General features: G+C 37.3%; 1 protein-coding gene across 19 annotated transcripts in view; it reads right to left on the bottom strand.

Moving 5' to 3' along the window:
* RIMS2 (regulating synaptic membrane exocytosis 2) overlaps positions 1 to 25,134 on the bottom strand; it is a 767,247-nt gene that overhangs the window by 102,566 nt on the left and 639,547 nt on the right. For 17 of the 19 annotated variants that reach the window (XM_034763436.1, XM_034763437.1, XM_034763440.1 and 14 more), the window contains one exon: positions 24,290 to 24,390. The exons of the other annotated variants lie outside the window; for them this stretch is intronic. In XM_034763436.1, coding sequence (XP_034619327.1) covers positions 24,290 to 24,390 — 101 coding nt within the window. The remainder of the gene's footprint in view (positions 1 to 24,289; positions 24,391 to 25,134) is intronic. 19 annotated transcript variants of the gene reach the window in all.

The following is a 25,134-nucleotide window of genomic DNA, read 5'->3' as shown; positions in this document are numbered from 1 at the left end:
AGATTATTAAACTAAAACTGGGAACAATATTTTAATGTTGTAACCGCAAATTTAACCTGCAAAATGATTTAGATTGGGAATTTTAAAAGCTCTTAAGGGAGCTAGTAGCCAGATTCTTTTAAAGTCAGTAAGCACATAAAGATGTAGATAAACATCACACCTTTAAAAATCTGGGCCTACGCATTTAGCTCACATTGATATTCAAGGTCATGCAGAAAGTTTGTGACCGACCCAGAAATTGAACCTGGGTTTCCTGAGTTCCAGGCCAGTGCACAATCTGCTACATCAGCCTTTCCACACAGCTAGCTATGCTAGGCTGTGGCATAAAGGCCATGGCAAGCCCCAAATCTACATTAGGTATAATCTGTATGATTCTTAAATATAACCAAACTAGTTCAGATAACAGTTAAGATGTTTTGTGAAATTTAGGATGCAGAACCAAAAATAGGAACAGTGTAATTTCTACCCACATAGATTCCAGACTTTGACAGCTCTGTCCCCTCAGACCTTATAGGGGGAGGTTATATGTATTTAGCCATAAGTTTGGGAGTACACCATACATTTGAATGTCACAGCATTTATTGACTTGTGTTGTAGCCACATAGTCAAACTTTTTTGATTGATAGAATAAAATAAATTCATCTTTACATTCTTACTAAGAAGATCTCCTCTCTGTGTATACTTAGTCATATCTACATGTCTACTCCATTTGATTTATCTTAGCATTCCAGACCCAATGCAGCTATACTATGGTGAAGTAAATTGGATTATATTTTGGAATTTAAATCATCAACAGTTGTTAACTAAATTCCAATGACAGGATATTTAATTACTTGTGGTAATGAATGCATTGACACAACTTGACTAGCAGGTCCCATATCAAGCTTGCACCACCAGCAGGAAAAAAAAAAGTATAAAATGAACAAATGAGAATAGCATTAAGTGTAAAGCAGTGCCAGAATTCTGAGAGAGTCACTTTACAGAGTATAACTGCACTTCAAAAATGTTTTTAAAAAACTGTATTAAGGTCATGTGATTTTTTGTGGCAGCCATAATCAAGCCAGAAAGAACCATAAAGTGAACAATGGGACTCTCAGTTAACAGGGTTGAAGACAACATCCAGCAAACCATTCAAAATGCATTTATATAATTTGGTGCCTTCATTCCACTGCTCAGAGGCATCAAAAAGAGTTGCCCTGGTTCTGTTCCCTGGCTATCAGCCCAATTTATCAGGGTGCTTATGAAGGACTAAACCATGTCAAGCCCTAAGTATCTGGCAATGGGAGAGAAAGGAGTGAGGACATTCACCTCAACCTTGTGCAGCCAATCTAAGGGCTGCCCTGAACTGCAGCCCCCATGCCTCCTAGATATCTGCTCTGGGAAGTACTGTACTTTTCTGAAGCAGAATGTTCTCTGATACTCTACCCTGGTGGTGAGGCTCTGCAGTGCACCCAGCACAGAGCTGTGCCTAAATGCCACAATTCAGCCCTAGTATTTTTTTACTGTTTGTTCTTATTGTTTTTTATAAAATCCCTTACAAAGTTTATGAGATACCCAGTTTTGTAGTGCACGTATATATACGCACACACAATGTGCGTGTACAGAAGGAGAAACGGGTGGACAGATATTAAATATGCCCGAATGTTCACCTCCCTTTTTCAAAATGATTCTAAATCCTCGATTATCTTTTATCATTTGTTATTCTGACAGCTAATAACTGCTCCTATAATGCATTTAGGTATAAATTTATAATTGATGCAAGCATGTAAGTCCCACTAGTGTTTATTTTATTTTTATTTATAATAATATATACTAAAAGATACTTTAGGCATCTTTGCAAAAATATTATTATTATTATAATCCGTCAGTATTACATCATGGGAATTATTTTTTAAAAACAGCCTTCACAGCATAAAAGATCTTTAAGCATAGAAAGGAGAGCGCTACTGTTTAAAATTTATCTGCATGAGTCACCAATAAATCCTGTCCACGAACTGACTCCACAGGTTTAGGGGAGTCAGGAATTTCATTAAACTCTCTGCAGAATTTCTGCATTTTAGGTGCTCAAATGCATTTGTTCTTCTCTGACTTTCATTAAAATTCTTGCAGTGCCTAAGAGTGCTGACTTCTGGAGGTCACTGATTGAGATGTCTTGCATTCCTAACACGTTCTTGCATTGCTCAATCATATCCTTAGCGATTGCGCCAAGTTCTCCAGTAATCATTGAGATCATCTTTGTTTTAGTTTTCCATAATCTTTCCACTTCATGACAGAGTTCTTCATACTTCTCTTGTTTCTTTTTTATGTTTCTGTCTGCTGGTATTTCAATATCAATTAACACAGTATTGTTTCTCCTCTTTTCTGCAACAACAATGGCCAGCCTTTTTGCCTGCACCATTCAGTCTTGACAATTGCCAGATCAAATAAACTTTTACACTTTTCGTTCTCGAGAGCATTTTCAATTTGGTGGTTGTAATACAGCATGGTTCGTTTAAATCTGTACTTACCACAGAGGCTTCAATGCAGATACTTGGCAACCTCATTGTGTCTGTTCATATGTTCCCTCCCAGCCAGGTCCTGCAGGTGCTCAATACATTCTCCCCCCTCTCTTTCTTTCTGGAACACATTCTGCAGTTTGGGAAGCAGTTCTATCGGTCAGTTTTGTTTTAAATGTAATGAAGCCTTAAGGACTGCTCTTGTGTACTCATAATGAAGCTTTCTGTCACTCTGTTGAGGAATCCTTCTACAAGCCATGAGATTGTTAATCTTCGATATAATGGGTTTGATCTCTCTCCAACAGTGTCTGTGCACTGATTTCTGTGTAAATCTGTCAAGTCTTTCTTTAGCAGTTTGCTTTTTCCTTTCTTTTATGCTTCTGGGATGCATGTTTGGTCATCACTTGTTATCATGACCAGATGATCTTTTATTCTGCCTGACTCCTTATATAGTTTGATGTTATAGACTTCTTTGTCAATTGTTTTCTCCACAGATAGCAGACCTTTTCCTCCATCACATAGTCGGATGTACATCCTGTTGACATCTTTATTGATATTCATTACTCTTTGCATTCCCAGGAGCTTTTTTGTTTGGATGTCAAATTTTGTTCTTCTTTTCTTGATTCCACTTGGTCACTCCAGCAGTGTACCATACTATCACAAATTGTTCACATATTAATGGCTGGGATCAAATTCTTTGAGTTCTGGACTTACAGAAGTTCTTATTCAGTTGTAATATTCTTCCTCACTTCTTCTTTGACTTCCTTATATTGTAACTCTGACAATTCCTGATTACCAGGTATTTGTAGGTGTCATGTTGAGAAATATCTTTGCTAGTACCGTTGTTAATTGTATGCCATCTCATTGTACCAGTTTGCTCCTCTTTACAGATGCTGACACACATTTAGCCAAGCCACTTCACAGTTTTATATCTTACCAAACTTGTCTACAGTCGTCATCAATTTCTATCTCCTTTGTGACCATCCATATAATTTCAAATCATCCACATATAAAAAAAAAATAGCTAACTGGTTGTTGCTCTTTGCCGATACAATCACCACAATTCTTCTCATGGAGCATCTATGTCAGCAGCAGCATTGCTATCATGACCAGCATTGGTGACAAGGAATACCCATTGTTATTATTATTACTATTATTTATTATTTGTATTGCAGCACCTTGGAACCCTAGTCATGGATCAGGACACCCCTGTGGTAGGTACATACAAACACGGGACAAAATGGGGCTTACCTACATGCTTACCTTACAAAATGGGGCTTACCTACTGAAAGGAGAATATATCCCATAGCTTTTATTTTTTCTGCCACTGCTGGTTATGTAAACTAAGGTTTTGTCTGAGAAGGCCTTAGAAATGTTTTGGGAGGAATCTACTGCATATACCTAATTAGACATTTTCCTAAACTTTAGTGCTTCTATCTAGAGCTGAGCAAATCACGGATTTTTCGATTTGGGGGTTGAACTGAAAAATCGAAAAATATTTCAGTTTGGCTAAAATGTTTTTTCTTGATAAAATTAAAAACTGGGGGGGGGGGAAATGGTTTTGGGTTGAATGAAATGTTTTTCCAAGTTTTTGTTTCATTTTGTGTTGGTTTTGAGGTGTTTTCCATCCCTTACCATCCATAGCTAAATTGTTAAACAAAATGAAATATTTTGGATTTCCTAAATATTTTTTCCAGTTTTTTTTATATTTCTGCTGAAACTATTCACTGAATTTGTGAATTGTTTAGGTACCTCAAAAGTACATTTTCCAGTGAATTTATAATTTCCCAATTGTTTTTTGTTTTTTTTTGTTTTTTGCCTAATTCAGTTTCTATCTTTCCAAAATATCTAAATCACTCATGCACAATGTGGACCAAGAACAGCAATAATTTCAGTTTTAAACAGCCATACTTTAAATATAAGAGCATTGAAGGAAACCATCACCTGATCTTTCTTCTCTTAATCATATTTTTGTTCAAATTATGTTAAAATAACTCTCTGATCTTGCACTTTATGTGTTAACCCCAATAAAATATTTTATGATTGAGTTAGAACATACATAGATGTAAAGAGGATAACTCTTTATCATTTTAGGATAATGTGAGTTTGGGATGAAGGATGTTTTTAGCAGAAATAACATTTTGTACTCTCTATGAAAGTTTTAATATACAATACCTCTTTCATTAAAAAAGTCAAAGTATCAGTAACAGGTTCCACTACATAGTCACACATGTCCTCTTGACTCTATGATATCAGCATCTCAAAATTGCATTCCATAGTGATATCTAGACTCTGCAACTTTGCTGCCTCCATGGACTACGTTCAAATGCCTCAATCAAGGCAAGCACAACTCTGCTCTGAATTACTGTTCAGACTTTGTTTTCTCATAGTACAGCTCTCAAAAATTATGCTCTCCTGATAACTTCCATCCTTCAGAATTCTATTTCTCCTCTTGTATCTGACCACTTGACTAGGGCAAATATCACAGTACTAAGTGTTGCATGTCAGGGTTTAAAGGGCTGATTTGCACTACTGAAGTCAATAGGAGTCTTGCCATTGACTTGAAAGGAGCAGTATTGGGCCCTAAGTGCACTATGATTCCAATACAGGGAAACTTCCAAAGTGCCCCTCTGTATTATACTTAGACATTAAATTAGTCCTTCAATTTTATGAGTAATGGTTAAAAAGGAGATAGGCAACATTTTTCCTCTTGTGGTGAAGCCTTATTTTAAATGTATATATTTGCATAATTCCATTTTTGTGAAGTTTTAGCCTGAAGATGCCAAATGAAAGCATTCCCTTCCCATTTCAACTTGTTCAGAATCTTCTCACATTTTTTTTAAATCGTTTTTACTTTATGGATTACAAGTACTGTAGTGGCCTTTAGAAGAAGCAGTGTCCAGTTTTGGGTGACATGCTTTATGAAAGTTGTGGACAAATTAGACAGAGTCTAGAGGAAAGCAGTAAAAATGACGAAAGGTTTTAGAAAACCTGGCGATGTTTATTCTTGAGTAAAGAAGGCTGAGAGGGGACCTGGTAGTAGTCTTCAAATATATTAAAGAGGACAGTGATCAATTGTTATCCATGTTTGCTGAGGTAGGACAAGAAGCAATGGGCTTAATCTTCAGCAAGGGAGAATTAAGCTAGATATTTGGAAAAAAATTCCAACTATAAGGATAGGTAAGCACTGAAATAGGCTTCCAAGGGAGGATGAAAATCTTCCAGTCATGGGGCTTCCACAAACACCTGTCAGGGATGGTTTACTTGAGCTAATGTCAGTGCAGGGGGGCTGAACTAGATGACCTTCAGCCCCACATTTCTATGATTTACCAACAGCTATCATGTCTTGATATCTGAGAGATGTAAGTTATTTCTCATCTCAATCAGAGGGCGGGACTGTGGTATCTCAGACATGTTGTGGGAGCTGCTGTTAAATACTGACTTATCTCTTTATTTATTTAGGACATTTTAACAGGTTTACAAATCAGTGCCATGTAAATATCAGAGACAAAATGATAATCAAATATTGCCTTTTTAATCACAACCACTGTACTGAAAGAAGCAGTGCTTTACTTTCCTTCATTTGGAAGTAGATATCTTTTAAAAAAATTATTATTTAGGGTAAAATTTTCAAAAATACTTAGGTGAATTAGGAGCCTAAGTCCCACTGACTTTCAATGAGACTTAGGCTGCTCAGACACTTGGGTGCATTTGAAAAGTTTACCCTTCGTCAGATACACGCAGGCTGCTGAAAGGAACCAAGATCTGTTGTTGTTTCAGTTTCAGCTATTGCAACATTATTGCAAATAGGAGGGCTGACAAGAATCACTCCTGATATGCCTATCAGCCACCAGGTTAACACTTCATGGTTATACTAGTAAGAAGTACTGTATCTAACAACAAGCTTTTGTGAACTCTTAAAATCCTATCCTCTGTGGTAGAGAAAGTATTCATAAAAGGTTCTAACAAACTGATATTGAAGTACTTTTGTGATTTCTGGCAAGGGAATATTTTTCTGTGGTGACAAATCTTACAAGAGTATTAAATCCGAAAAAGGAATAGTTATTCTGTTTTCTATTACAATGGGCTTTTAAACACAAGCACAATTTCCGATTGATCTGCAAACTGCCATTACATGAGCAATTGATTGTGTGTGCATCTGAAATCTTCTTACACTCATTTCTTGAAGTTAACTACCCTGGAGCATCCCATACACAGTTAAAGAAATTGCTATTGCTCAGTTTTAATATAGTGTTACTGACCTTCTAGGTTGAACTAGATAATTCGGCACCCAGCTAATCACTCAACTCCCAGACAATTGAAATTTGCAGGGATTTCCAACTCCCTTCCTATTCGATTAGTATGGTTTCTTTCTCATGTTTTTGTCATCAGTTTTCATTTGTTAGCATTTATATTGGAACATATTGATCTGGTCAATTCTTCTACTTTCTTACTAATGGATCAGATTGTTGTGGGGTTGTTGCAAACTATAGTACTTCGCTCCACCATACCAAGATTAAGGAACTGTCTCAACCGTTTTAGGCTTTATGCTTGCTAAATCTGTCTGTGACTGCAGAATCTACCGAATCTCCATGAGCAGCCAGGGCTCAACAATTGCAGAGGCTGCTTCTTGATGTGAAGGGAAACTTCTGGAGCAGTTCACAGCCTCAAAGGGTTGTGCAACTTTCAGCTGCCATACCGCACTGTACTTACTCTCATCAGATTGTCGTGTTTTATTTAATACCTTAATAATGGCTGCACCACACACCAAGCCAATAAAATAAATACAAATGACAATAATGATAAATAGCAATACTACTAATAATATTACTTTTATATTGCACTATTGACAACAAAAGATTCCAAACCACTTTACTAATATATACAGATAAGGGATACATATATAAGATACACGTTCGTATGTATACTATATACTCACAAAATACATGCAAAAGCTACATAAATGATGTGATAAGGTTGCACACTGCAGGTATATCTTATGTTATCTATTTTAATATAAAATATTTTCAGCTACACATTTAAGAAGGGATATGGAAATAAAAATAATAAAGATGTTTAATGTGGCTTAGTTGTAATTTTAACTGGAACCTTAGGCTAAAAATTTCAAATGGGGATACCTAAATAAGCACCTACATCCATATTTAGACATCTAAATACGTGATCTGATTTTCAGAGGTTTTGAGCGCCCCCAGATACTATTAACACTAATGGTAACACCACGTGCAAAGCCACTCTGAAAATAAGGCCACTAATTTAGATGCCAAAAGAAGCTTCCCAACTGAACAAATCCTGTGTGTATATAACACCCAACCACTTGGAAAAAATACTATTCATTTTCAAGGACCCTTGTTCATTCTCACTTGGGGTTTGGAGCCTAAGACTTATCAGTTCTGCTCCCTCTCACGAATCAGAGAGGCAAATAAGTATTATGTGTAGGATTGCCTTGTATGAGAAGTCCTAAATCAAGGGGGAGGTCTAAGGAACATGCCTCCATTATGTGATCTAGGCTATCTTGTGGAGAGCATCCTAGTACCAGGTTTGGGAGGAACTGAAAGCTGAGCACTGAAAAATAGCAAGTGAGTCAGGAAATTCTGGAAGCCGAAGGAGAAACTACAAGCTCAGCAGCTGATATTGAAGCCACCCCGGTACATTGTCTGGGAAGAAAAAACCTAGAGGGAAATAGTCTGGAGGTGAGCCAGAAAAGCACCATCTGCTTGCGATATGCAAGCAGATGGTGCAGTTCTTTAAGGACTTCCTGGATACAAATGGCAATTTGAAACAAAGATAATACCGCACTATTAAGGACTCTCAGATTACACTAAGCAGAAGATCCAGAGCCTGAAGATAGATCCTAAAATGGGAGAGGAGTAGGAAGACTCAAGAGGCTATTCAGTGAGTTTGAGAATTAACTTGTTAACACCCAAATCTGGCTGCTCACATTCAGTTTCAGGACACTGAGTAGTCTCTTGCCCTAGCTGTTCATTAGAGGGAGGCAAATAATGGATTTTTCAGTTCACTGGCAGTTTCAAAAAACTTGAAAACAAAAATTCATTTTGGGTCAAACCAAAAATGACATTTTAAAAAATCTATCAGCAAATAAAAAAGTTGAAAAAAAAGTCAAGTCAGAACTAATTGACATGTTTCAACATTACTGACATGAAAACTTTTGAGTTAAATTTTTTTGACTTTCAAGCATTTTAATATAAGCAAATAAAGGATTCACATACATCTGGAGCAGGAGGAGGTGATGGCACCGCCACTACCGCCTCCCTCTACAGACTTTAGCTCAGTCATTCATAGTGGCAGTTCATAGTCATTCGACATAACAATGAACATAAGAATGGCCATACTGGGTCAGACCAAAGATCCATCTAGCCCAGTATCTTGTCTTCTGACAGTGGCCAATGCCAGGTGCCCCAGAGAGAATGAACCGAATGTGTAATTATCAAGTGATACATTCCCTGTCACTCATTCCCAGCTTCTGGCAAACAGAGGCTAGCGACACCATCCCTATCAATCCTGGCTTATAGCCATTGATGGACCTACCCTCCATGAATTTATCTAGTTCTTCTTTGAACTCCATTATAGTCTTGGCCTTCACAACATCCTCTGGCAAAGAGTTCCAGAGGTTGACTGTGCATTGTGTGAAGAAATACTTCCTTTTGTTTGTTTTAAACCTGCTACCTATTAATTTCATTTGGTGACCCCTAGTTCTTGTGTTATGAGAAGGAGTAAATAACACTTCCTTATTCACTTTATCCACATCAGTCATGATTTTGTAGACCTCTATCATATCCCACCCCCCCCGTCATCTCTTTTCCAAGGTGAAAAATCCCAGTTTTATTAATCTCTCCTCACATGGAAGCCGTTCCATTCCCCTAATCATTTTTGTTGCCCTTCTCTGAACCTTTTCCAAGTCCAAGATATCTTTTTTGAAATGGGGCGACCACATCTGCATGCAGTATTCAAGATGTGCGCATACCATGGATTTATATAGAGGCAATATGATATCTTCTGTCTTATTATCTATCCCTTTCTTAATGATTCCCAACATTCTGTTCGCTTTTTTGACTGCCACTGCACATTGAGTGGATGTTTTCAGAGAACTATCAACAATAACTCAAAGATCTCTTTCTTGAGTGGTAACAGCTAATTTAGACCCTATCATTTTATATGTATAGTTGGGATTCTGTTTTCCAATGTGCATTTTCCAATGTGCATGAATAGTTAGTGGACCAGGGAAAGAGAGGGAGAATGACTCTATAGACTGGTAGTTAGGTGCTCATCTAGAATGAGTGAGATCCAAGTTCAGGTCTGTGCTCCAGTAACTATTTAATTGTTGATAAAAAGTGAAACAGACTCAAGTGGAGAGATTGAGAAAGCCCTGTACAAGGACATCTAACAATCAGGACACTTTCCTACAAAGGGGAATGACTGAGTTTAAATTCCTTCTCAACAACAGGCAGAAAGGGGACTCCCACAGCCCAGAGAGTTCCAAAACCACTGGGCTAAAGCTTACATGGGAAGGGATGATGGCACCATTGCCGCCTCCTTCTCTTGCCATTTTGTGAAGCCTGACAGTCAAAACTAATTTTTTGGGGTCAAAACAAAGCAAAACAAAAAACATTTTGTTTCAATATCAGTGAAATGTTTCTACTTTTTCAGTTTGGCCAAAAGTATTCAGTGAACTTGACATAAATTTGCAAATAGTTCTGGTGGACTTTACAATGCATTTTTTGGAGGATAAACAATTTGATCAAAATTTTTTCCCCTGCTCTACTGTTCATTTCCAAAAGAGATGAACAAAAATAATAGACAATCCCTAATTCCAGCTGTACAAGCACCTGTAGTTGCTCAGAAGAAATCTAAATTCCGAGATCCTAATATAGATCTCATTCACACCAGTTTTTCACCAGTGTAATTTCACAGACCTCAGTGGATTTACTCCTTTTGACATCACTATGACTTAGATAAATCCAGATCTTATGAGTTTCGAGAGGAAGAGGTCACTGAGAATTTCATCTTGAGATTTGAGAAGTTAGAGTATGGTTGCCAAGACAGGAATGGACAGGAGCTTCAGAAGAAGAATCCTTTATGGAGTAGCATTAGGTAGAAGACTGTGTACCCTCTCTGTCCAACCCACCCTTTCCCAAATTAAAAAACAATGAGGAAAGGCATGAGAAAAGGAAAATAAACAAAACTCGTTCTTGGAGCTATTTGGAACAGGTGGCACATCAATTTTCCCCCTTCACACTACAGGCTCATTTCCTGGCTTGTCAACTGTCATTTAAGAGACATTGGCTAGTCTGCCATCTAATTTCACTGACAAGATTGATTAAAAATAACAGGTAAATATACCACCAAGTAAGTATGGCATTCTGTTTATTCATCAAGTGAAGCTATCAGATTGCCTGATGAACTCTCCACCTAGAAGATAATTCTTCAACCCATCCAGAATCCTTTTGACACATATTAACTTTTTGACTCAAACATAACTGGTCTCTGGAGGAAATTGCTTTTGTTTAAAGGAGGAGATAAGCAGTTTTTTATTCTTCTGGAACAACACTGTCCCAAATTCTACTGGAAATGTATCATCCTGAACACAGTATAAGCTGCTGAAAATCTCAGTTGGTCAAGCCAGGACAATCTCACACAAGCTGTTCTCCTAGGCTTGAAAGTCACTTCACAGTCCACAATCTACTTCACTTTATTAGATTTTGCTTCCAGAACAGGTCTCTTAGGAGAATTGCACAGGTGGAAAATGTGGGCTAAACTGTCTAATTCAACTCAAAAATCCCTGGAAATCTCTGACCTTCATTAGCATCCTTTGGTCTGTTGTTCAATGGATGGGTTAAGATTTTACATTTGTGGCTTAACTTTCCCATTATGAATCCCAAGTAATTCACCTCCTGGTGAACCCAAGCATACACATTAGGGTTTACTGTCAAGCCCACCTCTCAGATATTTTCTGGCACAATCTGTAGTAAACCCACTAGTTAACTGGGTTAATTCTTGTTGATGGTCAGCAGTTCCATTTCTGGTTCCTTTTGGCCTTTCACCTCCCACAAGTAGGTTTGGGATAAATATCTTCAAATGCAGCTCTTGCATTCTCTCCTTTCCATCTCTCCGAAAGTTCACATGCCATATTTGTTGCCTCTTAAATCTGTCTGGCATAAACCTTTAATAGATGATGGTTCTCACCTTCTTCTGGACTTTATAAAGCTTGCCACTTTGCTAGCAGTTCACTCTATTATCTTCTGCTCTGCTTTAAAGTCCCTCTTCTGGCTATGATTTTCTGGATGGAGTGGATTTCTTCCAGATATTTCTGGGTAAGTTCCCTTATCAGAGTCAAACAGTCACACAAGTTGAACATCTTCAGGATGTATGAAGCCACACTCTCCAGAGGCTTGTTTTTGACCAGTGGTTTCCATGATTACATCTGTTGGCCCTTTCACCTGTCACAAAATGTGAAAAACCTTTCAAGGCCTGTCAGTGAAGCAAAAGGAAGGCAGGAAAGTCATCTTTCCTTGTCACATCAACACTTTCCTTTTAAAAAAACACATTTCCCTTGAGGCCCAGTAAAACTTCCAACAAGCCAGTTGGCTGAGACAGCAGGGTAAGGTTTTAATCACCTTAATCCTCAATTCTTTATATAAAAGTTTAATCATGCTTTTCGTAAAATGTGTACTTGGACTTGTCAGCAACTCCAATGGCATTCCTGCCTAAGAGAACAGCTGGACCAACACAGACACCATCTGGTGAGTTTTTACTCCCCTAAGCAAAAATACCTCTGTGAAATGTGTGGCATAATTGCTCAAGAACAAGATATACATTCATGTTTACATGACTCCACCCCAAGGGTCCTCAAATGGCCACACCACAGATATTCTATCAAGCAGGGCTTCCAAAATGGGTAGGATTACAGATTTTTTTTCCTGAGTGCTTGTTTTTATTGACACTCAGGACAAACCTTGAAAAAGTCCTGAACAAAATAGTATGTACCAGGTCAAGATTGCTCTTTGGCTACAAGTTTTCTGATGACTCATATGTCTAAGCAAGGGAATGAAATCAGCAGGAGGAAATCTGCTAATTTGGGACCCCTCAATGCGTAAAATGTAGTTTCCTAAAATAAACGTTGCTCCCTGCAGGTAGATTTTCTTAGCATCATTACCCCATTTACCTTGAAAACTTGGGGGGGGGAGGGTCTACAGGGATAGATCTTCTGATTGCAATCTCTCTTATCTAGGGATTGGAAAAAACACATCACTCTCTCCATACCTTGAATTCCACCTCTGGAGAGAGAAGCTAGAGAGAGAGAGAGATTGTTTACTCTTAGGCTGGTGAAAGTCACCTAGCACTTTCTAAATATTCTAATTTGATTGTTTTACTCACTCTCAAGCTGAAACTGTAGTCACTTTTTAATTAACCTAAACAAACAGCACATGTTGTAACTAACCAACTGGAGGAATGCAGTGTAGTTGTAACCATGTCAGTCCCAGGATATTAGAGAGACAAGATGGATAAGGTAATATCTTTTATTGGACCCAATTCTGGGAAAGAAGAGCTCTGTGTGCCTCAAAAGCTTTCTCTCTCATCAACAGAAGGAAATCCTATAAAAGACATTACATCACCCACCTTGTCTCTCAGCTAGAGGAATGAGTATTACTTACAACCTCTCCTCCAGATTACACAAACCAATATGACAATACAGACCAAAAATATGTAACATTTTAGGACAAGAAATGAAGACTACCCAACCAGTTGAAATTACAGAAGGAATTTAAGCCATTTCAGAAAATAGTTTACCCACATTAGAATCTGACTAGGTATTGGGGTTGATGCATTTACACTTGTGAAAATGTTTTGAGACTAAAAGGGGAGAGAACCTTGTTTTACATCTCATTTAAAATATAGCATCTCCCTTAGCACAACATTACATAACACCATTCTAGGGTATTGGTTTAGTACAGAGAAAGAAAGAAGAATGCCACCAACACCACTTCCTATACATTACCAACTTTTTACTATTCTTGAAAAAACTTTGATTCTGCAGATTTTTAAGTAATCAATTAAAGTTGTCTCTCCTGAGCTTTAGGTAACTGTAAATCAAGAAAATGTGGGAGTTTTCTGTTTGTTTGTTTGTTTGTTTTTGGAAAATCTGTTCAGAGTAAAAAATATGTAGAAATTAAACATTAATAAGAGGGTTCTGTTGTAGGAATCCAAAAATTGATAGATTTGGTCTTTAAATAATAAATGTGATTTACCATTCCAAACAAAAAAGATTTCAGGATGACAAACAAAACTCCTAATTCCAAAAAATGTCTAAAATACTGAACACAAAGAACATTAATATAATTTGTTTTCAACATTTAACAGAGTTTTAAGTAGAAAAATATAATTTTAATTTTTTGCTTATGAGTGAATCTCTGTTGAACTACAGAACAAAGGTAATGTAGATATGACTATTTGATAGATGGTTTTTCCTAACATGGTTTACATGGGGACAAGTTCTTTGTTTTCAATGTATGTTTCAAAAAGGTTTTAGATGAAAAATCATATATACTCCAAGATAAGGAAAAAAGGGGAGAAGATTCTTCTGACTAAGATGTGGAAATTTCTTTTTTGCCAGAGTTTTAATTTTAATTTTGAGTATTACTTATAATCTATATTGATTAATTATTACTTAATTATGAGGGAAGATTGACTCCAAAGTAAATTTCACTTTACACACTTGGAATTCTGCTAATGGAATTAAGTTTGTTTCAATAATCTAACCATTTCAAAATCTAATTTATAAAAAGATTTATATCTCATGAATAGGCATTAATGATGATACTGTAACAGCTCTGTACATCTGTAAATATGCTTGGGGATGAGAAAAAGAAGATCTCTCTGGGAATTTTTTGTGTGTGATAATTATTACCTCCCTCTACAACTGGGGACTTTCAGCATGACTTGTGAAGTATTCTTATTCTTCTGGTTCTCCTCATTGGGCCAAATCTGCTCCCACTAAAGTCAATGGAAAAACTATGTTTCACTTCAATAGGAGCAGGATGGTGCTCTTTCTGATGTACTATTATCTAGCAATAAATTAATACAGTTTTTTAAAAAGTGAAACTTTCTTTCCCCCAGGCCGATAATGCAGGCAGGCAAGAAGTGCTGTATTTCACATCTCATGTTTTAATGGTGTTCTCAATACAAGTGCTGTTAGGGGGAGAAAAGTTTTTTTTTTTTTTTTGAAGGAAAGAGCTATGTGGAACAGGGCTCCTAGGCCTGATCCTGCTTCCATTGACTTCAGTAATGCAGCATCTGGATCCAATGGAACAAAAGCAATATATGACTATTTTCATTATTGGTTAGCTCTGTTACATGGTCAAGTTAATTCTACACATGCATTGGTTTCAATAAACATGCTAAAAGTCAGGATAATAGTCACTAGGATTAACTGTAATAAATATACATATATAGGATAGTCCAACATGTGAGATAAAACGTGGAGGGCTTTGGAAAATCTGATGCGATTCCACAGCTTAAATTCTTGTATAACAGATGGCAAAGATTTGTAGAAAACTATAAAATCTGCTCTTTGGAAAGAGCCTAGAAATGGCCAGACTCCCACTGATTTCAATGGAAGCAGAATTTCTGCACAGAAAATCAACTTCATTGTATTTTATGTTATTTTTACCTTAAATGAGGCCTGTTTTTTATAAAATTAATCAATCACCCATGATAAAACTATTACATATGATCCACTATTGTAGTCAAACTGTCTTTTGTGAACCAGCATGCTGGTGGCCCAATTCTGCCCTTTCTTAAATCAGGAGTAACTCTACTGAAGTCAGTGTAGTTACACAGCGGTAAAACTGATGTATATGAGAAGAAAAAGACCACGGTATTACTTGTTGTTAATGTAACTGTATGCATAATTCTATACACATGTATAAGTAAAATATGCCTCACAACACTTTCTTGGCATAACATATCTAGATTTGGGGCTAAAATCTCAGCTGCACCTAAGAGCTGCTCTAACTTGCCCGAGCTTGCCCCAAGCTCCCGAGTGGCTATTATGCCAGTAAGCACTGCAGAGTACTGTGTACTCTGGCTCTGACATCCCAGGGCAAGGGGAAGGGAGTAAGAAGCTGGCACAGAACCAGCTATACCAGCTTTGCACCAGATGAGGATTCCCCCCACATCCTCTGCTACCTTATTTGGACAGCTGTAGAGTCCTTTTTGAACCACCTGGCAGGGGCCAAACATCCTGGTCCTTCACTTTCAATCCCACACACTTTGGCATATTCCATGTAATCACTGAACAATGACTTCACACCCTACATTTTATACTTTTGCTCACATGGATTAATGCCTGATTTGACATTTTCAAATGGAAAAAACCGACTGGATTCAGGCAAATATGTTTCTGGTTTATCTAGTAGTTTGGGAATACACTCAGCAATAGCTTTGCCATTGCTGACCTTCATCAGATGTCCATAATTTTATTTCTCCGTCTGTTCTGGCTGTCACAGAAACTAATTAGTACTAAAAGTCTCTGGACTGGATACACAACATTCATGTTCCCTTTCTTGACATGTTCACCCCTCCATCAATTAAATTAATTCATTAAACTGTTAATTTACTAACTGTTTTATGAGTGTTTCACTTCAGCACTCAGATATTTATCTAAATTATACCCAGCTAATTCTATTCCTGGCTTTTCCCAGGTTTTATTAATACATATAGGGCATCATTTTATTAACAATAAGAAACATAACTGTGGTTTTTCTGTGCCTTAGACAAGTGAAACAAGTTACTTCAACAGTGCTATTATATGTAATGATAGCAAATTATTTGTATATAACACTTGATATCGCAAAGAATTTTACAGATTAAACTAACATATAAACTATATAGAGAGATCATTTACTTCACCATGACAATATAGCCAGCTCTGATGTAAAATACACTAATAGTCAATCAGTTCATAACAACAGAATAGCTTTGGACACAAAATGAAGGTATTATATTTAATGAAAATTGTGAGAAGAAATCAGGTAGGCAGAGTATGATTGCCCTTGTTGGAACTTGGCTAGGCCAATAGCATTAACACCCTTATCTTTTCTGATCATTAGTAGGGCTGATTGAAATTTTCAACTAAAACTGGTTTTCGATGGGAAATTGGGTTTTTGACTAAACAACATTTTCCATGGAAAACATCTGCATAATATTTAACAGTATCCTCACTAAGCCTATAATACAGGAAACACAAAATAAAAAGGAGTGGAAGCAAAATAAATAAACAGCACAATACCAGAATTTGAACTTCAGCAGTGAAGAAGAAACTATAGCTAATCAGATTAGTGCCACAGATACAACATAAATGCTTATCTCATAATTTGGATTTCAACAATCCTAGAAGAAAAACTAAAGTTATTGATGGAAAATAAACAATCATATTAGATTGCATTTTTATCCAAACACATTTGATTAATATTGTAAAAACTGATGATGGCCTTGGATATAATACATCAATGGAAGGAGATAAATTTCCCAAACCATCTTCATCATCATCATCTTGCCCTTGAAACTCAAATCTAGAATTCTGAAAAATGCTTCACATCATGTAAATCTTGAAAATCACATGTTTGGGTCCTTCCACATTAAACAAGATTTAGCAGGAAACAGATCTGCAATATCAGTGCCCTTTATTGTTTATAATAAGTATTCTTGACTGGAAGTTTGCATGCCATAAACGACACCAGAAAAGGGATGAATCCATTTCTAGAAGTATAATTTTTTGCTTTATTGATGTTATCACATGCCATTTATCATCAACCAATTAAAAGTCCTAATATATATCAAGAATCAAAACAGTTGTGTTGGGTACCTTTAGTGCTCACAGAGTTGATGGGGACATAGGAATTGCCACACTGGATCAGAGCCATGGTGCCACACTAGTCCAGTACCATGCCTGACAGTGGGTAGCACCAGATACTTCACAGGAAGTTACAAGAAACCTTGTAATGGACATTTACCAAAAAGCCTACTCTTGGGGAAAGTTCCTTCCTAATCCTAATTAGTGGTTGGCTTATGTTCTGAAGCATAGGGGTTTATTATATCCCTTCTAAACATACTCCATACAATGTAACTGTGGATGTTCTCGTTCATCTAAATGTCTAATCTTATTATGAATCCTACTAGAAATGTAGCTTCCCTGTAGTTATGAGTTCCACAGGATAATTAAGTGTTGTGTTATCAGTGTCAATTTTTTCCTCTCAATTATTCTTCAATGTACCACTGCGTGGCTCCATTTTAATCATTTAGCCCTTTCAATCTCAGGCCGTATACTTAGACGTTTACTCCTTAAGTCTGGAATTTTAAAAGGAGTCTAAGGACTTACATGTTTACATGGTGCCGTAGTCTGCATTAACATCCTGGGCATTAACTGGCCCTTGTTATCCTGCTGGAGTATATTAAAAGTTCCCTAGTGTGTGTTTGAAATGGGAATACATTAATAGGCACTAGGGAACATTAGTGCACGTCAGCAGGGTCCATAAGGGCAAGTTAGTGTGCGACATGCTGGTGTAGACTAAATATTTAAACCTCACTAGTGTGGTCTAGCACAGTGTGTAGACAAGCCCCTAAGGGAGATACATTTCCAAATTGCATTGAAATCATTGGAATTTGGTGCCTAACTCCCTTAGGAGCCCTTAGGGTGACCAACTTTCCCAATTTTATAGGGACAGTCCCAATATTTGGGGCTTTTTTTTTATATGGGCTCCTATTACCCCCCACCCCCATCCCGATTTTTCACACTTGCTATCTGATCACCCTAGGTGCCCTTGAAAATCCCAGCCTAACATTTTAGGTTCTGTTTTGGATATTTCTAACTGGATCTAACAGATAGTCAGGAGCTGTGAGAGACAATTTTAGATGCAAAGAGGCAGAACCTCAGCTCGTGTAAATTTTCATTGCTCCAAGGAAGACCAGCTGAGGATCTGCCCCAGAATTCCTGACAGCCTGGAGGACTGAGCCCACACATCTGCAGAAGGTGCTACCAATCCCTGGAACACAGGCCACAAATCACCAATTTTTGGTATGTGGTGATGGGAGCAAGGGTCTTAAACTACTCCTTTGATTGACAGGTTTCAGAGTAGTAGCCGTGTTAGTCTGTATCAGCAAAAACAATGAGGAGTAATTGTGGCACCTTAGAGACTAACAAATTTATTTGGGCATAAGCTTTAGTGGTCTAAGATGATGAAGTGGGTCTTAGCCCACGAAAGCTTATGTCCAAATAAATTTGTTAGTCTCTAAGGTGCCACAAGTACTCCCTCTCCCCTCCAGTTCTGAGGGCTTAAAGGCAAAGAATGTTTTCAATACTCTAATGGTAGTTTCTGTGGTTGGGGAGGGATAGCTCATTGGTTTGAGCATTGGCCTACTAAACCCAGGGTTGTGAGTTCAATCCTCAAGGGGGCCACTTAGGGATCTGGGGCAAAATCAGTACTTGGTCCTGCTAGTGAAGGCAGGGGGCTGGACTTGATGACCTTTCAAGGTCCCTTCCAGTTCTAGGAGATAGGATATCTCCATTTATTTAATCTGCATTTATTTAATTTAATTTAATATTTAATCTGCATTATTCTTATGGCTGCCATTTGTAAGATATGCAAAATATTGAACAACAAAGAGAGGTGACAAACTCTTCTCTAGTACAGCAGTTAATCAAATGTTTTAATAGATTGTAAAGGGTACAAATCAGAAGGGCAGCACAGACAAAAGCATCATTGAAGCATAAGCATAGATAAGAACAACATTTCCAGGGAGTGGGATGAAAGAATAAATTGTGGCCAGAGTGGCAGCTAAAGAGAACCAGTAATGTGCATGCGCGCTCACACACCCACACACCCCGTAACTCTGTCCCTCACTGAATGTTCACTCAAAGGAAAGTATCTCCTGCCGAAGGACTAACTCCACCTCTTGAACACTTAGGCATTCCAAGGAAGTATTTTGTCCACAATTTAACTTGGCTTGACCCAGTTACCTTATAAATTCTAATGGGAACACAAAGTAAATATGGCCTTAGCTTTTTTACTACCTTTCTCCCAAATCAAATACAGCAAATTCCTGGTTATACATGTATTTTGCACCCAATATTTGGCAACTGTGATACTCGGATTGTCATTACGGATTAAATGGAATTACAGTATCATACAAAAATATATACATCAGTTATATCATCAATTTAATAAAAGATTGTTCTCTATACTATGAATTTGAGTTCCATGAACACGAAGAATTTTTCCTCCTTTCTTTCCTCCTATTTTGAATCCAGCCTCTTCTTTCTCAATAATAACAAAGGTTTATTCTCTTTTGTTATAGAATGCCTCAATGGCCCCATCTTGACCTTTCCCTCTTCTCCATTTACCTTCTCTTCTACTGCTTCAAAACACTATAGTACTCTTTCTAGGTAACAAGTCCTTGTGATAGAGTATACTGGACCTAGGAATACTCTAAGGGAAAATACCGTAAACCACATACGCATTGCAGAGATCTGGTATAGCCACTGGCTGTTATCTTGGAAGATAATTGTTGGAATACTTGTGTGGAACTGTGGTACTCTTCCACAATACCAACGTTCTTACTGAGCCACTCAGATCAAAACCACCATCAACCACCTTGGTGCAGATCCATCAGATTACCAGTGGAAGTAGAACGTGGTAGTTAGTGGGGAGACATCCATTTGATGGAGAAATACTGGGACTGCTAAGACTATAGTTAAGCTCCATTAAACCCCATCAAATACTCTCAGCATGTGAAATCCAGGTTAAAGTTGCTAGTGTAAAAGCATTTGCTCTACCTACAGCACAGATTTCATTAGACCCAAGAACAGTCAGGGCTGCTGGTTGTAGGTGTATTGTCAGATATTCCATAGTCTTTGCATTTGAGGAATGATTTTATGGCTTTAAAGGCAGAAGGGGTGAATCAGACCTTCTCAGTTAGCTCCAGATCTACAAGAGACTGTGTTAGCCAAAATTCAAATAGAGTAGCTCACAGGAAGCAGTGGGAGGTGTATCCCCCCTGCCAGTATCCAAGAGAAATCAAGTTACCTTCCCAGTATATGCAAACCAGTATCTGAGGAGGGTGTGTATGTGGTGTGTGTATGACAGACAGCATCCTACTCCAGGGGAGTGAGGAAACCTAATGATTTGAAGGGAAATTCTATGAGTCCTGTAGCACAGGCCAGGGAAATAAGCTCTCTGCCTACCCTGAACAGGGGACCAGAGGCAGTACAGAGCATGGTTACTCATATGTCTAATCCTTTTTGGAATTCTACTAAGCATTTTACTTCAATACTATCTTGTGGTAGTAAGTTTCACAATTTCAGGATAACTACACTTGTATTTCCTCCTCCGTGGTCCCTCAAGGGCAACCACTTAAAGGTTTCCAGCTCCCAGCCATCACTTCTCCTGGGCAGAGCCCCACGTCTCACTCCCTTTTACACTGTCACATCCCCAGCCAGCTGGTCTGCCTAGAAAGTTAGCTCCTGTGCTTTGGTTTCTTTCTCAGGGCTATGACCAATATATTGCCAGCAGTTACAAGTTAGCACAGGAGCTCCTTCTCAGCAAGCACATTTATTCTTAAGGAAAAAAGCGTTAGAGAGAAAGAATATAAAATAATAAAAGACCCTGCATGCCTGCTAAAAAGCATGCCAGAGGTCACCCTTTACTCTAACATAAGGCTGCAACAATACTGAAGATAGATAGATAGATAGATAGATAGATAGATAGATAGATAGATAGATAGATAGATAGATAGATAGATAGATAGATAGATAGAGTCTGCACTAACACCAGCTAAAAGAAAATTTTATAAAGAAAAGTCAAAAAGTCAACTTCATACTTAAGCCAACAGCTAAGAACCCGGGGTTAGGAAAAATCTTCTTCCACAGACTTAATATTGCATAATTATCTATTTGGGGGGGCGGGGTTGTAGCTTCCTCTGAAGCATCTGGTACTGGCAGCTGTCAGAGATGGAACAATACTAGATAGACCATTGGTCTAATTCAATATGGCTAGTCCTGTTGTTGTCGGTACACCTTTCCACTTCCTTAGCAATGATAATTGGAGGGTTATTTTCCCCCAGCAAATAGTAATTATGTTTACTTCCACCAAAAGAAAAAAATAGAATGGAGATACAACAGAATATTCCACCTGCTAAACTCCACTTGCATGCCGTCTCCAGCTTAGTTAAAGAAACTTGTTCTCAGGTGAGAGGCTGCAATAAACAAATTGTCTTCCCAGAAAATGGCACACTTGACTTTATGGTAGCTGACAAATTTAGAAAATCAAAGCCACTTGCAATAGCTATAGACCAGGAGTTTTCAGTTAGTATCTGACATACCCAGATCAGTTCATTAATATAAAAGATACTTGGTAAAACCCAGGTATATTATATGTATTTATTAATTTTCCTCTCTCTATGTAATATTAATATTTAATTAAGAAATACTGAACCAACAGGGAAATGGTGAGAAAGTGAAGACTGAACTCTTTTGGTATGACTTTATGAGATCTTAGGGATTCTATGAGATTCTATTGATGCACACTCAGTGAAGTTTGTGAATGTGCTACTGCCTGTCTTCCTGGGCTAACTGGTAAGGCAAATCATTCCCTTTCCAATGGTAAAAAGTGGAGCCTGGCAAGGAGATAAATCTGACAGTATACTTCTAGAGACAGTTTGCATAATTAAGAAGTGATTATTTTCAAAAATCAATCCTATATCAGACTTCCCATCCTCAATGCAGGAGGATAACGGTGAAGATAAAACTCATATACAGGGGGAGACAGCAGAAATGATGAGGCACAGAGAGAGAGCAGGGTCAAGGGGAGGAAGTGTTTCTTTGAACTACTGTGTTCTATATGGTTTCCTTTGAAAAACACTTTTGAGAGCCTAATGATGTACCCTTCTGCACATGAAGTCCCAATGCTGTCTTATGGAGTCAGGAACTACTCAGTGTGACTAAAGGGGACAGAATCAAACAGTGAGGGAGCAACTGAATTGGCTGAATAACTGAAGATCTATTTATATATTCACAATCCTTATATGGTACATAGAATCATAGCAGTTATTTATGGGGAAATCTGGTTACAGCACCAAGTCCATTCCTGTACAAGAAAAGATAATGCCCTTCAAGAAAGGATATAACTGATAAATGTAAGAGTGATGGTTCCATATAAAATAAACATGAAAACATTTCCTGACCCAACCCCCCTTATAAATGTTATTACATTACATATTAAGTACTATGAGTGAACACATCCTTTCAGTCATACAATACATCTACTCGTCTAAATGTTCAGAGCATAACAATATAGTGTGCCCTTTGTTCCAATGAATTCTAAATCTTTTCAGTAATAGACTTTTCCATTTTATCTAGGACTTCTCATGGGGCCTTCATGTAATACTCCCACAATATCATGTACATTTTTTACTATGAGGAATTACGTTATTAGAAAGCAATTCAATAAATTAACCTGAATTTTCTACAAAACTAATAGCACTTAATACAATTAATGGCTTCTTTATTTTCATATATTAAATAATGTAGTTTTACCTTATCTTCCCCATTGAGCAATGAACTACACAATTAACATAAAATGTCTGCAATAGAGTTCTTCTCCTCAGCAAGATTTTATGTCTAAGAAGTCTTATGTTTACCATTTACAGTCTCAAATCGATTTTTCAGGTCTCAGAGAGGTCACTTAATTATTTTGTGGAATTATATAATGGAATTTTAAAATAATCAAGATATTTTCAATTCAATTAACATATAATAGATGACATGACCCAGTTTCAGATAATAGGAAATTTGGATCATAAATTTAGAACTGCATTGCTACATGGCCAACCTGATTACTTGCAAATTGCGATAATTAAGTTGGAATCTTGTGTACTGATTTGACTGGGAAGGTTATCTATCCAATGGCTAAACTTTCACTACCAGAATAAATAAAAATTATTATGTCTGTGCTGTAGAAGTCTTTAGAAAGCCAAGAAAAAAATAAAAAAAACAGTTTGGATGGTTATATGACTATTCGCTCCACAGCATGGAATCCTGGCACACGTTTTAGTGGATCTCATTCTGAATTAGGACTCTAGGTACTTCCTGATGCCTTGTCTACACTACAGGGGAAATTAGATCTGAGCTATGCAATTTGAGTTACATGAATAGCATGGATCTACTTACCATGGGGGTCCACACTACGCGATGTCGACAGGAGACGCTCTCCTGTCGACTCCCCCTACTCTTCTCGATCTGGTGGAGTACAGGAGTCGACAGGAGAGTGATCTGCGGTCGATTTAGCGGGAAGACCCGCTAAATTGACCGCTGATGCATCGATCACCGCTCGTTGATCCCCTGGTAAGTGTAGACAAGCACTGAGTCTATTGTTCCCTTTTTATCTTTTCTAAACTTGGATCTTAATTGCTCATTCCACTGGACAACTAAATGCTCATTTCTCACTTTTTGAAGTAGATGAACACTACGTTTGATCTATTAACTCCTATATCTTAAATTTTAGTAATCAAGAATGTTCTATATTAGAGAGGTTTGAATGGTTGCTGCACTTATTTCAATTACTTTGCAACAGACATGCAAGAACCCCTTAGTGAAACAAAAAAGCCCACCCTATGCAAGGTTCATTTGTCTACATCACCCTAAAAGGATATCAAATGTTTTAGATTAGCATATTTTGCTGCTTTTCAAAACAAAACTCCCTTGCCTTAGAATGATAATCTTGCTCCAGCCTGGAGTCTGATCCTGCTGCCTGTTTGTACTTGCTTATTTTCATTTGACGATTTCTTTCTTCTACATCCATACCACCTGTCAAATAAAAATAAATAAATAAATAAATAATCAATTAATTTTCGATCCTGAGTTTAAAGTGGTGCTCATACAATTTCTAACAGATGGGATACAATCTGACTTTTGCTTAAATTACTGTATCTGTATTTCCAGGTAAATTAAAAACATTTAAAAATTATCCTTTTGTGTAAAACCTGGGAGAAAAGCCATAATTGCAAGAAATAGTAATAAAGAATAAAGTATTTTAACAGTACCTTGGCAAATATTTTATTCTCCACAGTTAATATTAAGAAAACTTTCAAATTAGGAGAGAATGTAAATGGAATAGAATGTCTCACTGAAGAATTTATTGCTGCTACAGGAGAAATCAAGACTTTTATTTAAAGAAAATAAGCAGTAATGCAAAAGCAACATGTTTATTTCCAAAGGAGATATTGATCTTGTGATATGTTCTATTATGGTGATTTTAGCTCTTTTATATGAAATGACTGATTTTAGTTTCTATCAGTAAATAAGGATCACTGGAAATAATCTGATTGATTGGCATTACTTTGATTTACCATAATTTAATATGTCTGTAACAATTTTTTAAAAATAATTTTGGAAAGAAATGCTAACAAGCTGCCCAGTGGTGTTGCTGTATCACTCTATAATGACATCCAGCTTCAAGAGTGATTTCAGGATTTCATTCTACAGGACTACAGGAGACTAAGCACATAGTTAGCCTCAGTCTGGGAAAAGGATGCTTGCTATGTCGCTCAG

The sequence above is a fragment of the Trachemys scripta genome, chromosome 2 (assembly GCF_013100865.1).
Source record: "Trachemys scripta elegans isolate TJP31775 chromosome 2, CAS_Tse_1.0, whole genome shotgun sequence".
Classification (NCBI taxonomy): domain Eukaryota; kingdom Metazoa; phylum Chordata; order Testudines; family Emydidae; genus Trachemys; species Trachemys scripta.
Note: the sequence above shows the minus strand (reverse complement) of the source record. Positions and strands in the feature narration are given on the sequence as shown.